At 53.2% G+C, this 13,343-nt stretch overlaps 1 protein-coding gene across 1 annotated transcript; it reads left to right on the forward strand.

Moving 5' to 3' along the window:
* Positions 1–12,062: 12,062 nt before the first annotated feature.
* Positions 12,063–13,007, forward strand: LOC141478799 (olfactory receptor 5AP2-like). The gene has a single exon (XM_074167774.1). It carries the CDS (start codon positions 12,063–12,065, stop codon positions 13,005–13,007), a length of 945 nt encoding a protein of 314 aa, XP_074023875.1.
* Positions 13,008–13,343: the final 336 nt, after the last annotated feature.

Consider the following 13,343-nt stretch of genomic DNA (forward strand, 5'->3'; position numbering starts at 1 on the left):
TGTGTCGCTGGTGAGGGAGCCAAGGAGGGAAGGAGCTGGACCTGCTGTTTGTGACCAGGGAAGGACTGGTCTCCTCTCGCTGAGGAGCCCAGCTCCAGTGCAGGTGAGTCCCCACTGGGGAAGGGAATTGTGGCAAAAAGGGCTGGCAAGGGGCTCTTTTGGGGGCTTCTCGAAGCCGGGGAAAGTGGCCTGTGCTGGGAACCAGCAGGTTGTGGGCGGCTGCTGAGGTGGTGTGGATGGAGCCAGCACCACCGGTGGCAGATCTAAACGAGGCATAAACGGTGAGGCCACTTTCCCCCTCATAAAAGAAGCTCTTTTTTAGGGATGAGCAAGGAAGCAGCGAGTGGGCATCACCCAGGGCGTTCCTTGGGAGCACCATGGCAAGGACAGGCTCCCTGGGTGGGCAAACGGGGCACGGCACGACAGTCAGGGCGCAGCAGTTTGCACAGCACTTTGCACCGGAGAGCACTGAGAGACGGCCAACTCAGCCAGGAAACAACGGTGTCCACTGGGAAGAAGAACCACGGCACCCAGGAGCTCTGCACCCAGCAGTTCTGATGCAGCTTCGCAGACGGCGCTCTCCTGGGAACACGCTGCCCCCCAGACGTGGGGCTGCAGAGTGTGCCCTGCTCTTAGGCGGGTGTCCCATGGCAGCGGTGAGCGCCTGTGGGAGCTGTGCCCCAGGAGAGGAGCTCCTCCGCTTAGGGATGGAGCTCAGGGAGGAGGGGAGCAGGTTGAGGGCCATCAGGGGATGTGAGAGAGAGAGACAGATCCCTGGAGTCGCCGCCGGCCTCCCGGGATAGAAACCCAGCAGGCAGACAGAGCCCCTGCTCCAGAGAACTCTCTCCCGAAACGAGTCAGGAATCTCGCGAGGGAGTCGAGAGGCTGACGTGGCTGGGGGCGGGCCGGGCGAGCCGCGGCAAATTTAGAAGCGGCTCCAGCCGCAGCAGGGGCAGAGCGCGTGCCGGGCGCACGTGAGCGCACGGGCGGGTACGTTAGCGCGCAGGTGCATGTGCGCAGAGAGTGTGGGGCTCGTGCACAGGACAAAGAGGGAGAGTCTGAGGGCAAACGGTCCGTCCGGGCTCAGGAGAGGAAATGGCAACGAAACGCCCCAAAGCCCCTGTGAAGAAGAATGTGGGAACTCAGACCAAGCTCCCGCGCCAAGACGCGGCTGTACAGGGCCCTGGCTGCACCGAATGCCTGAGCCTGGCTGTGGTACCACAGGGACCCAGAGACATCCATTGTGTGCGATGCGAGCAGATAAACGACCTGCTCAGGCAGGTGGTGGAACTGAGAGAAGAGGTGGAAAGATTAAGAAGCATTAGGGAATGCGAAAGTGAAATAGACTGGTGGAGCCGTACCCTGAGGCAAAGGCAGCAAGAAGAGGCTCTAATAAAAGTAGATGATCCCCTCCCACCCTGTCACCGGGCAGAGAGAGGGGACTTAATAGAAAGGGGGGAACGGAGGCTGGTTCTTCCTCGGAGAGGCAAGCGGAACCCCCAGCAGCCTCCCTCACCTTCCCAGTTACATCTGCATAATAGGTTTGGAGTTCTGGATTTTGGGGATGAGGTAAATGAGAACGAAGAGGACGATCTACACAGTGAGGCACCCAGGACCAGTCACCCACCCCCATGCCTCAGGACCTCATCAACTAAGAAAAAAAGAAAGGTGATTGTAATAGGTGATTCCCTTCTGGGTGGAACAGAGGGCCCAATCTGTAGACCAGACCCGTCCCACAGGGAAGTCACCTGCCTCCCTGGGGCCAGGATTAAGGATATACAGAGGGAAATTCACTCCCTGGTTCAGCCCTCAGATTATTACCCACTTCTGATATTTCAAGTGGGCAATGATGAGGTAGCCACCAGAAGCCTAAAGGCAATCAAAAGGGGCTTCAGAGTGCTGGGACGACTGGTCAAGGGATCAGGAGCACAAGTGGTGTTCTCTTCTATCCCACCAGTCACAGGGATGAATGGGGGGATAAATAGGAAGAATCAAAAGATCAACTCATGGCTGAAAGACTGGTGTAAACGGCAGGACATTGGATTCTTTGATCACGGGCAGATCTACAGCTCACCAGGCATACTGGCAGCACGTGGGGGAAGCCTAACCCAAAGGGGAAAAAGGATATTGGGACAAGAATTAGCAGGGCTCATTGAGAGAGCTTTAAACTAGATTTGAAGGGGGACGGGGCTGGAACCAGGGTTACTAAAGTGGTGCCCGGGAGTAGCGTGCCAGTGCTAGTAGGTAAAGGTGCCAGCACGGCCTTGCAGCCTGTTGCGGCAGTTGATGAGGGAGAGAAGGACACATGTGGCAGTGAAGACATGAGTAGTGATAAGATGGTAACTGCAGAAATGTCTGCACATGAACAGGTGGGAATTAGTGCTTGCCCTCCCAGCAAAATAGTGGGACGATTAGCCCAGCTGAAGTGTATCTACATGAACGCACGCAGCATGGGTAACAAACAGGAGGAGCTGGAGGCCATCGTACAGCAAGAAAACTATGATCTAGTTGCCATCACAGAAACGTGGTGGGAGGACTCGCATAACTGGAGTGCTGTGATTGATGGTTACCAACTTTTCAGAAGGGACAGGCAAGGAAAGAGAGGTGGTGGGGTGGCCCTTTATGTTAAGAGCAGTATTGTATGCCTCGAACTTAGCAATACGCACAACGTTGAGTGTCTATGGATAAGAATTAAGGGGAAGACCAATAAGGCAGACATCATGGTGGGAATTTGTTATAGACCCCCAAACCAGGATATAAAGGCAGATGAAATATTCTATAAGCAGCTGGCAGAGGCCTCACAATCACTCCCCCTTGTACTCACGGGGGACTTCAACTTCCCAGATATCTGCTGGAAATATAACACAGCAGAGAGGCAACAGTCCTGGAGATTCTTGGAGTGCATGGAAGACAACTTCCTAACGCAGCTGGTGAGGGAACCAACTAGGGAAAGTGCCCTACTGGACCTGCTGATAGTTAACTCAGAAGGTCTTGTGGGGGATGTAGACGTTGGAGGTCGTCTTGGACAGAGTGATCATGAAATGATACAATTTTCAATTCTTGCTGAAGCAAGGAGGGGGGCCAGCAAAACTGCCACCTTGGACTTCCGAAGGGCAGACTTTGGCCTCTTCAGGAGCATGGTTGAAAGTGTCCCTTGGGAGACAGTTCTGAAGGGCAAAGGTGCCCAGGATGGCTGGTTGTACTTCAAGGAGGCACTCTTAAAAGTCCAGGAAAGAGCCATACCGAAATCCCAAAAAACAAGCAGGAAGGGAAGAAGATCAGCCTGGCTAAATAGAGAGCTTTGGCTGGAGCTCAGGAACAAAAAGAAGGTTTATGATCTTTGGAAAAGGGGCCTGGCAGGCAAGGAGAAATACCAGGAAGCGGTGAAGATATGCAGGGGAGAAATTAGAAGGGCCAAGGCTCAAGCCGAGCTCATCTTGGCCACTACAGTTAAGAATAACAAAAAAGGTTTTTTTCAGTATGTAAACAGTAAAAGGAAGATTAGGGATAATGTGGGCCCACTGATGAATGAGATGGGCACCCTAGTGGTGGAAGACACGGAGAAAGCAGAGTTGCTGAATGCCTTCTTTTCTTCAGTCTTCACTGCTAAGGTTGTCCCTCATGAATCTCTGGCCTTGGAGGCAAGGGGGAGGGTATGGAGAGAGGAAGTTTTTCCTCCAGTAGAGGAGGACCAGGTTCGGGACCACTTGGCCAAACTGGACATTCATAATTCCATGGGCCCTGATGGGATGCAGCCACGAGTGCTGAGAGAGCTGGCAGATGTTATCGCTGGGCCACTCTCTATCATCTTTGAAAGGTCATGGAGAACAGGAGAGGTGCCTGAAGACTGGAGGAAGGCCAACATCACTCCAGTCTTCAAAAAGGGCAAGAAGGAGGACCCTGGGAACTGCAGACCAGTTAGTCTCACCTCCATCCCTGGGAAGGTAATGGAGAGACTCATTCTAGATGTCATCTCCAAACAAGTTGAAGAGTGGGGGGTTATTGGAAGTGGGCAACATGGGTTTACCAAGGGTAACTCATGTTTGACCAATCTGATAGCTTTCTACGATGCTATAACTGGTTGGTTGGATGAGGGGAGGGCAGCAGATGTCATCTACCTTGACTTCAGCAAGGCTTTTGACACTGTCTCCCATAACATCCTCATTGGGAAACTAAGGAAGCGTGGGCTGGATGAGGGGACAGTGAGGTGGATTGAGAACTGGCTGTGTGACAGGACCCAAAGGGTAATGATTAATGGAGCAGGTTCAAGCTGGAGGCCTGTAACCAGCGGTGTCTCCCAGGGGTCAATACTCGGTCCAGTCCTGTTCAACAGAATCACAGAATCACAGAGTCACCTAGGTTGGAAGGGACCTTTTAAGATCATCTAGTCCAACCGATGAAAAAAAAAAAAACAAACAAAAAAACACACAACACCCACAAAGAAACAACACACACCACCACACCACCCAACACTAATTCATATTCCCAAGCACCATGTCAATTCCTCTCTTGAATACCTCCAGGGATGGTGCCTCAACCACCTCCCTGGGCAGCCCATTCCAATGCCTGACAACCCTTTCAGTAAAGAAATATTTCCTGATATCTAACCTGAACTTCCCCTGGCGTAACTTGAGGCCATTGCCTCTTGTCCTATCATCTGTAACTTGGGAGAAGAGACCGACCCCCGCCTCTCTACAGCCTCCTTTCAGGTAGTTGTAGAGAGCGATAAGGTCTCCCCTCAGTCTCCTCTTCCCCAGACTGAACAACCCCAGCTCCCTCAGCCTCTCCTCGTAAGACTTGTGCTCCAGACCCCTCACCAGCTTCGTTGCCCTTCTCTGGACCTGCGCCAGCACCTCAATGTCTTTCCTGTGGTAGGGGGCCCAAAGCTGGACGCAGTACTCGAGGTGGGGTCTCACCAGTGCCGAGTACAGGGGGACGATCACCTCTCGGGTCCTACTCACTACACTGTTCTTGATACAGGCCAGGATGCTGTTGGCCTTTTTGGCCACCTGGGCACACTGCTGGCTCATGTTCAGCCGACAGTCGACCAATACCCCCAGGTCCTTTTCTGCCAGGCAGCTCTCCAGCCATTCTTCCCCAAGCCTGTAGCGCTGCCTGGGGTTGTTGTGACCCAAGCGCAGGACCCGGCACTTGGCCTTATTGAACCTCATTCCGTTGGTCTCAGCCCATCCAGCCAGCCTGTCCAGATCCCTCTGCAAAGCCTCTCTACCCTCCAGCAGATCAACACTCCCACCCAACTTGGTGTCGTCTGCGAACTTACTGAGGGTGCACTCGATCCCCTCGTCCAGATCATTGATAAAGATGTTGAAGAGAACCGGCCCCAGTACCGAGCCCTGTGGGACACCACTTGTGACCGGTCGCCAACTGGACTTCATTCCATTCACCACCACTCTCTGGGCCCGGCCCTCCAGCCAGTTTTTTACCCAGCAGAGAGTATACCCATCTAAGCCATGAGCATCCAGTTTCTCCAGCAGAATACTGTGGGACACTGTATCAAAGGCCTTGCTAAAGTCTAGGTAGATAACATCCACAGCCTTTCCTTCATCCACCAAGCAAGTCACTTTGTCATAGAAGGAGATCAGGTTTGTCAAGCAGGACCTGCCCCTCGTGAACCCATGCTGGCTGGGCCTGATCACCTGGGCATCCTTCATGTGTTGCATAATGGCACTCAGGATGATCTGTTCCATCACCTTCCCAGGCACCGAGGTCAGGCTGACAGGCCTGTAGTTCCCTGGATCATCCTTCCGACCCTTCTTGTGGATGGGCGTCACATTTGCTAGGCGCCAGTCAGCTGGGACTTCCCCAGTTTGCCACGACTGTTGGTAGATGATGGAAAGTGGCTCTGCAAACACTTCTGCCAGCTCCCTCAGAACCCTCAGGTGAATCCCATCTGGGCCCATAGACTTGTTTATGTCGAGGTTCTGGAGCAAGTCCCTCACCATCTCTCTTAGAATTATGGGGGCCTCATCCTGCTCCCCGCCCCTAACTGCTAGCTCAGGGGTCTGGGTCCTCGGGGGACACCCTACTCCACTGCTAAAGACCGAGGCAAAGAAGGCATTCAGTACCTCAGCCTTCTCCTCATCCTTTGTCACTATGTTACCTTCCATATCCAGGAGAGAGTGGAGGTTCTCCCGAGTCCTCCTCTTGCTGTTAATATATTTATAGAAATTCTTTTTATTGTTTTTAACATCCAGGGCCAGGTTAAGTTCTAGCTGAGCTTTGGCCTTTCTAATCTTTTCCCTGCATAACTTTACTACACCTTTGTAATCTTCCCAAGTAGCCTGTCCTCTTTTCCAAAGGACATAAACTTTCCTTTTTTCCCTGAGCTGTGACCTTAACTCTTTGTTCAGCCAGGCCAGTCTCTTCCCTCGACAGCTCGCTTTCCTGCGCACAGGGACGGCCTGCTCCTGTGCTTTTAAGACTTCCTCCTTGAAAAGTGTCCAGCCTTCCTGGACTCCTTTGCCCTTCAGGGCTGCCTCCCAAGGGACTCTGTCAAGCAGACTTTTGAAAAGACCAAAGTCTGCCCTCCGGAAGTCCATGATGGCAGTCCTGCTGGTTCCCTTTCTCGCTTCCCTGAGAATCAGAAACTCTATCATTTCATGATCACTGTACCCCAGACGGCCTCCAACTGTTACATCCCCCACAAGTTCCTCTCTGTTTACAAACAAAAGGTCAAGTAGTGCTCCTTCCCTAGTTGGCTCACTCACCAGCTGTGTCAGGAAGTTATCCCAACATATTCATCAGCGACCTGGACAAGGGGACCGAGTGTATCCTCAGCAAGTTTGCTGATGATACCAAACTGGGAGGGGTGGCTGACACCCCGGAGGGCCGTGCTGCCATCCAGTGAGACCTGGACAGGCTGGAGAGCTGGGCAAGGAAGAACCTCATGAGGTTCAACAGGGAAAAGGGTAGGGTCCTGCACCTGGGGAAGAATAATGTCAGGCACCAATACAGGTAGGCGTGGACCTGCTGGAGACAAGTTCCGAAGAGAAAGATCTGGGGGTCCTGGTAGACAGCAAAATGACAATGAGCAAGCAATGTGCTCTTGTGGCCAGGAAGGCCAACGGAATCCTGGGCTGCATAGGGAAGAGTGTGGCCAGTAGGTCGAGGGAAGTCATTCTCCCCCTCTACTCTGCACAGGTGAGGCCACAACTGGAATACTGCATCCAGTTCTGGGCTCCCCAATTCAAGAGGGACAGGGAACTACTGGAAAGAGTCCAGCGAAGGGCAATGAGGATGATTGAAGGATTGCAGCATCTCCCTTATGAAGAAAGACTGAGAGAGCTGGGACTCTTTAGTCTGGAGAAGAGAAGGCTGAGGGGAGACCTTATCAATGCTTATAAGTATCTAAAGGGTGGGTTGAAGGAGGAGGGAGCCAGACTCTTTTCAGTGGTTGCCAGTGAGAGGACGAGGGGCAATGGGCACAAGTTGGAACATAGGAGGTTCTACTCAAATATGAGAAAAAACTTCTTCACGATGAGGGTGCCAGAGCCCTGGAACAGGCTGCCCAGGGAGGGTGTGGAGTCCCCTTCTCTGGAGATTTTCAAGACCCGCCTGGATGCAGTCCTGAGTAACATGCTCTGACATGCTCTGGGCAATCCTGCTTCAGCAGGGGAGTTGGACTAGATGATCTCTATGGTCCCTTCCAACTCTAAAAATTCAGTGAAATTCAGTGAAATTATTCCCTTGGGAGAAGAGCCCAACACCCACCTCTCCACAATCTCCTTTCAGGCAGTTGTAGAGCGCAATGAGGTCTCCCCTCAGCCTCCTCTTCTCCAAACTAAACATGCCCAGTTCCCTCAGCCTCTCCTCATATGACTTGTTCTCTAGACCCCTCACCAGCTTGGTGGCTCTCCTCTGGACACGCTCCAGCAGCTCAGTCTCCTTCCTGTAGTGAGGGGCCCAGAACTGAACACAGCAGTCAAGGTGAGGCCTCACCAGTGCCCAGTACAGAGGCACCATCACTGCCCTGCTCCTGCTGGCCATGCTGTTCCTGATACAGGCCAGGATGCCGTTGGCCTTCTTGGCCACCTGGGCACGCTGCTGGCTCATGTTCAGCCGGCTGTCCACCAACACCCCCAGGTCCTTTTCTGCTGGGTTGGGGCTGACCTGCTGGAGAGCAGCTCTGAGGAGAAAGACCTGGGAGTCCTGGTGGACAACAGGATGACCATGAGACAGAAATGGGCCCCTGTGGCTGAGAAGGCCAATGGCATCCTGGGGTGCATCAAGAAGAGCGTGACCAGAAAGTGGAGGGAGGTCATCCTGCCCCTGTGCACTGGTGAGGCCCCATCTGGAGCACTGGGTCCAGTTCTGGGTCCCCCATTTCCAGAAGGACAGGGAACTGCTGGAGAAAGTACAGCAAAGGGCTACGAAGTTGATGAGGGGCCTAGAACATCTCTCTGCCGAAGCGGAGCAGAGGGGCAGAATCACCTCCCTCGTCCTCCTGGCCACACTTCTTTTGATGCAGCCCAGGATGCGGGGGGCTCTCTGGGCTGCCAGCACACGCTGCTGGCTCACGTTGGGCTTCTCGTCCACCAACATCCCCCAGTCCTTCTCCTCAGGGCTGCTCTCCATCCATTCTCCACCCATCCTGTATTTGCGCTTGGAATTGCCATGTCCCATGTGTTGGACCTTGCATTTGGCCCGGTTGAACTTCATGCTGCCTGCTGTCCCCTAAATGCTCTGGACTCCCTCAAATTCCATGCACAGGGGTTTGTAGATGTGACCCAAGAAGACATGTGATAATGGAACAGGGTCATCCTGTTGCAGAGGAGATGTCTGGAAACGGAGACATCTTGCTGTTCAGGTGTTTGTTAGACGCTGTGGGCTGGAACGGGGGCCTGAAGTGGTATGGGAAGGTCAAAACATTGCCACCAGAAGTATCTTGGGTTGACTGAAATTCCCCAGAGAAGGTCGCAAACCTGTAATGGGCTGTAGTTGGAGGTAGCTTCACTCTACCCGAGATGGTCTACTCTATCTCAATGATCTACTCTATCTCAATGGCCGAGATGGGCAAGCCAAAGTTTGCAAGGAGGATCCAAAAATTCTGTTGCACCTACTGCTATCAGATGGGCAGAGCAGGGAACTTCCCACCGTGCCTGAGCTGTTCCTCAGAGCTGTGTCCAAAAGCTGATTTCCTTGCCTGAATATCTGAGGGCCTTGTGAAAACCACTCATCTCCTGAGTCATTACAGTTCCCTCCACAGAGGTGGATGGAAGAGGTTGGCCTGTAGTTCAGATTCCACCCTTCTTGAGTTTAAACACTCCCCGTGCATCGGCATTCCTCAGCAGGCGATAATTGAGCCTGGAGAAGTTTGACTTCCCTCTGGCCCTTTGTCGGCTCTGTCGGCAGGTGGTCATTAAACCTCAAGGAGCCTGTGCCTGAGAGGTGTCCCAGCTCAGGGGAGATGCTGGTCACAACCCACTGCCATCCAGGAGAGCACAAAGGGTCTCACTCACAGGCTCTGAGAGACAAAACTTTCATCACTATTGTCAGATAATTGTGGTGCCTTCCCGAGTGGGCTACGACCCAGGCAGCAGGAGTTCCGGGGACAATTCCCCAGTAACAGGAGTTCCAGGTACGGTCAGAGAGTGCCCGACTCACTGGACTTGTGACTGGGACAAGAAAGCCCCCGATTGTCCAAACTCACTGCCCCTGCAACCAAGATAAGAAAGTGCCAGATCATCCCAGTCCTGCGCTTGTGACCAAGACAAGAAGACAATGTTGGCTGCTCCCAACATGGCAATGTGGCCCAGGGAGGGTCTGCACCAAGCACCAAGTAGCCTCTGGACCTCCTGCTCCTGCCTTCCCAGCCAGGGCAGAGGCTGAGGAGATGGTTCTCCCAAAGTGGAAGCCCAACAGGACTGGAAGGAGTGATGGCCACTCGCTCCCCTTGGCTAGCCAAGGAGTAAGGGGTCCTATGCCCCTCCCACGCTGGAGAGAGGAATCCTACCTGGAAGGACATAGCCACTGCTCTGTTGCCTTCAGCTCCCAACAAGGCAGGCCCCTCTGCCTCAGCAGGTCTGAGGCTTTCTGATGCTGTGAGTCATCTGAAGGGAGCTGAGGGGCATGAGATCTCAGGGGATTTTCTTGTCCTGCTCACACAATTCAGAGATGTCCCTGGTTCAGTTGCCCGGCCTCAGTTTACGTCATGTTTCTGGGGGGTCAGCACTGCCTGGAGCTGCTGACGCAGCCTCTACCACCTCAGAGCTTCCATCCCACCAGGGAGTCAAGTCTGTTGTTTTTACTCTCTGCAAATCCTCTGGAGGGACACGCTGCAGCAGGAACCTTCAGAGTCTCCTTCCTGCTATAAACCCTGGGAGACTTCCGAGAGCAGGGAGTCTTCAGGTGCTGCTGGAGACTCACCTTTGGATGTGCTGGGAGAAGAGGGCAAGGGCAGAGCAAGGAACGAGCCCTGGTTCAGGGCTTGCAGCAAGGTCCAAGAAGTGAAGGACATGGTAGGGAAGAGGCAGAAGGTGAGACCCTGAGCTGGGACTTCATTGCCATGATCCATCAGAGCAGATGTCTCTGCTCCATGAGGAGGACTGCAGGGCTGGGCCTGATGTGCTGCGGGTGAGGGAAGGCTGAGTGTTATTAGTCAGGCTGCTGGGTCTTTGAGCAGAAGAGATGAGAGCATAGAGTCCCGAGTCTCACCCTTGTCCTTTCCTGCCTGTCGTCCCAGCCCAGCTCCTCCCTTCTCCCAGACCCCCCCGAGCCCCTGGCACCGCACAGTGAGATCCCAGGGACTGCCCCGGGACACTCTCCCACCTTGGCTGGGTGGGGGGAGCCTTCGGGCAGGCTGTGTGGGGCCACATTGCCCGTGCCCGTCCCTTCATCCTTCACAGGGCTATTTCATCCCTCTCTTGTTTTCTTTCTCTGTTTTGCTGCTGTTTGTTGACATCATGATTATGTCCTCCAGCTCTCAGCCATCTCGCTCCCATGCAGTGGAGAGGGCTGGGGGCATCAATCGATTTTATAGCTTTTGGCAAACTCTCCCTGTGATTATCACCGCTGGAAGACATGGATTCCAGCCCAAGAGGTGGGTGTGAGACACTTGGAGGGCACTGCTGTTAGAGAGAGCTGTGCTTCTCGGGCGTGAGCTTTCTCCAACCCTGCGCTGAGGCATGTCCCTGGCATTGCCCATGCCCCTGACCCTCATCCTGTCCCTCCTCTCCCCCGGCACCCTGGGGACGCCCATCTCAGTGTCCCGCTCTCTCACGGAGCCCCAGAGCGCAGCCGGCTGTGCCATGGGAAGCAAATGGCTCTGCCCAGCAGCTTTCATTCACAGAATGACAGAGTAGCTGGGCTTGGAAACCACCTCAGGATGTCATCCTGTCCAAGCCTCCCCTCTTGACAGCAGGGCCAGCTGGAGCAGGTGGCTCAGGATCACGTTTGGTCCAGTTTTGAATGTCCACAAGGATGGAGCCCCCGTAAGCTCTCTGGGCAACCGGTTTCCAGTGTTTGACCACCCTCTCTTTAAATGGAATTCCCTGGATTTCAGTGTGTCCTTTCCTCATGTCACCGCTGAAGAAAGTCTGGAGTTGTCTCCTTTGTCTCTCCCATCCTTCCTCCCTGCACAACCTCTCCCACATGGCTGTGGCTTGGTTGACTAGCTATTTATTTTTTGATTGCTTTCTTGTCACTTTTTATGCTATGTTTTGACCTACAGTGCTATTTTCCAGCATGCTTTCTGGCGGTCCCAGATCACAGTTCCCTGTTCTTTTGAGGCTGTAATTCCTGACTTGCCCTTTCTCAATGGCAGAGATTGGCCTTTTGGGTGGTGGGAAGCAGTGGGATGAAATAATTTCCTCCTTCTGTGAGTGTTTCAGGGAGCTGTGACCACTCACTCTGTGGTGTGCCCATCCCTTGCTTTGGAGGAAGAACATTATTTTTTTTTCCTGCTTTTATGAGCAATGAAACGCAGAAAGCTAATGTGAAGAGAGCAATGTCCTACAGAAAAAAAAATGTTGAAGGTAAACACTGAAATGTGTTTCTCCCATAGTTCCTCTTTGTGGAAACTGAGGAAATGAAAGAAAAACAACATGGAGGAAGGGGAAAGGGACAACAGGACATCATCCACGGATTTTGTGCTGCTGGGAATAAGTGATGTCCCCACCCACCAGAACCTGCTCTTTCTCCTCTTGCTTATGATCTACTCAGTCACCATGGTCGGGAACATCCTCATTGTTGTGCTGGTGGTGGCAGACCGGCAGCTGCACACCCCCATGTACTTCTTCCTGGGCAACCTCTCCTCCTTGGAGTCCTGCTACAGCTCCACCATCCTGCCTCGGTTGCTGGTCAGCTTCTTGACAGGGGACAGCACCATCTCTGCGCACGGCTGCATGGCTCAGTTCTACTTCTTTGCTTCCTTTGCGACTACCGAGTGTTATCTGCTGGTGGCCATGTCCTGTGACCGGTACCTGGCCATATGCCAGCCCTTGCTCTATGCAAGCCTCATGACCTGGAAGGTCTCCATACATCTGGCAGCTGCCTCTTGGCTGTTGGGTTCCCTGCTGCTGGTGGTAGTCACGGTCTTCTTATCCCAGTTGCAATTTTGTTGCCCCAGGGCAATTGACCACTTCTTCTGTGACTTTACCCCATTGCTGGAGCTTGCCTGCAGTGACACCAGGGTGTTCACATTCATTGGGCTCATCTTTGCCTTCCTGGACTTAATCTTTCCGTTCCTGTTTACGCTGGCCTCCTACATGTGCATCATAGCTACCATCCTGAGGATCCCATCCAGCAGCGGCAGGCAGAAGGCCTTCTCCACCTGCTCCTCTCACCTCACTGTTGTCACTGTTTTCTATGGCACCCTCTTTATTGTCTATATGTTGCCCAGAACCGCTAGGCTAAGGCAGCTCAACAAAGTGTTCTCCTTTTTCTACACCATCCTCACTCCCCTGCTCAATCCCCTCATCTACAGCCTGCGGAACAGGGAGGTCAGGGAGGCCATGAGGAAAATGATCAGGAAATGTTCATTTGACTAGGCAATCTCTAGATACCAGCTGGCTCTTCAGACGTGCATGACTCTGAGACTGCTTGTCTAGTGGCAAAGGGAAGAAAACACAAGGTCCTTTTAGAGAAATATTACTGTTTAGATAGCAATGCTGAAAATGTCATGAGTTTGCTTTTTCCTTGATAACACGCACTTTGGTAGGCTTACATGTGGGAGCTGTTGAAGCGTCAAGGGTTTCTTTTCTGGAGGAGACAAGAAAGCGCATTTGCCCTAATGTGTGAATATGTTCCAAGGGCCACCATGAGGGTACCTTTCTCACTGTGGGTTCCCAGTATGGGAGTTATCCCCCCCAGTGTCGGGCGTTTCA

The sequence above is a fragment of the Numenius arquata genome, unplaced genomic scaffold, assembly GCF_964106895.1.
Source record: "Numenius arquata unplaced genomic scaffold, bNumArq3.hap1.1 HAP1_SCAFFOLD_429, whole genome shotgun sequence".
NCBI lineage: Eukaryota > Metazoa > Chordata > Aves > Charadriiformes > Scolopacidae > Numenius > Numenius arquata.

What these genes read in the sequence shown, in the direction of transcription:
- LOC141478799 (XM_074167774.1), top strand. Translation starts at nt 12,063, where the DNA reads ATGGAGGAAGGGGAAAGGGACAACAGGACATCATCCACGGATTTTGTG.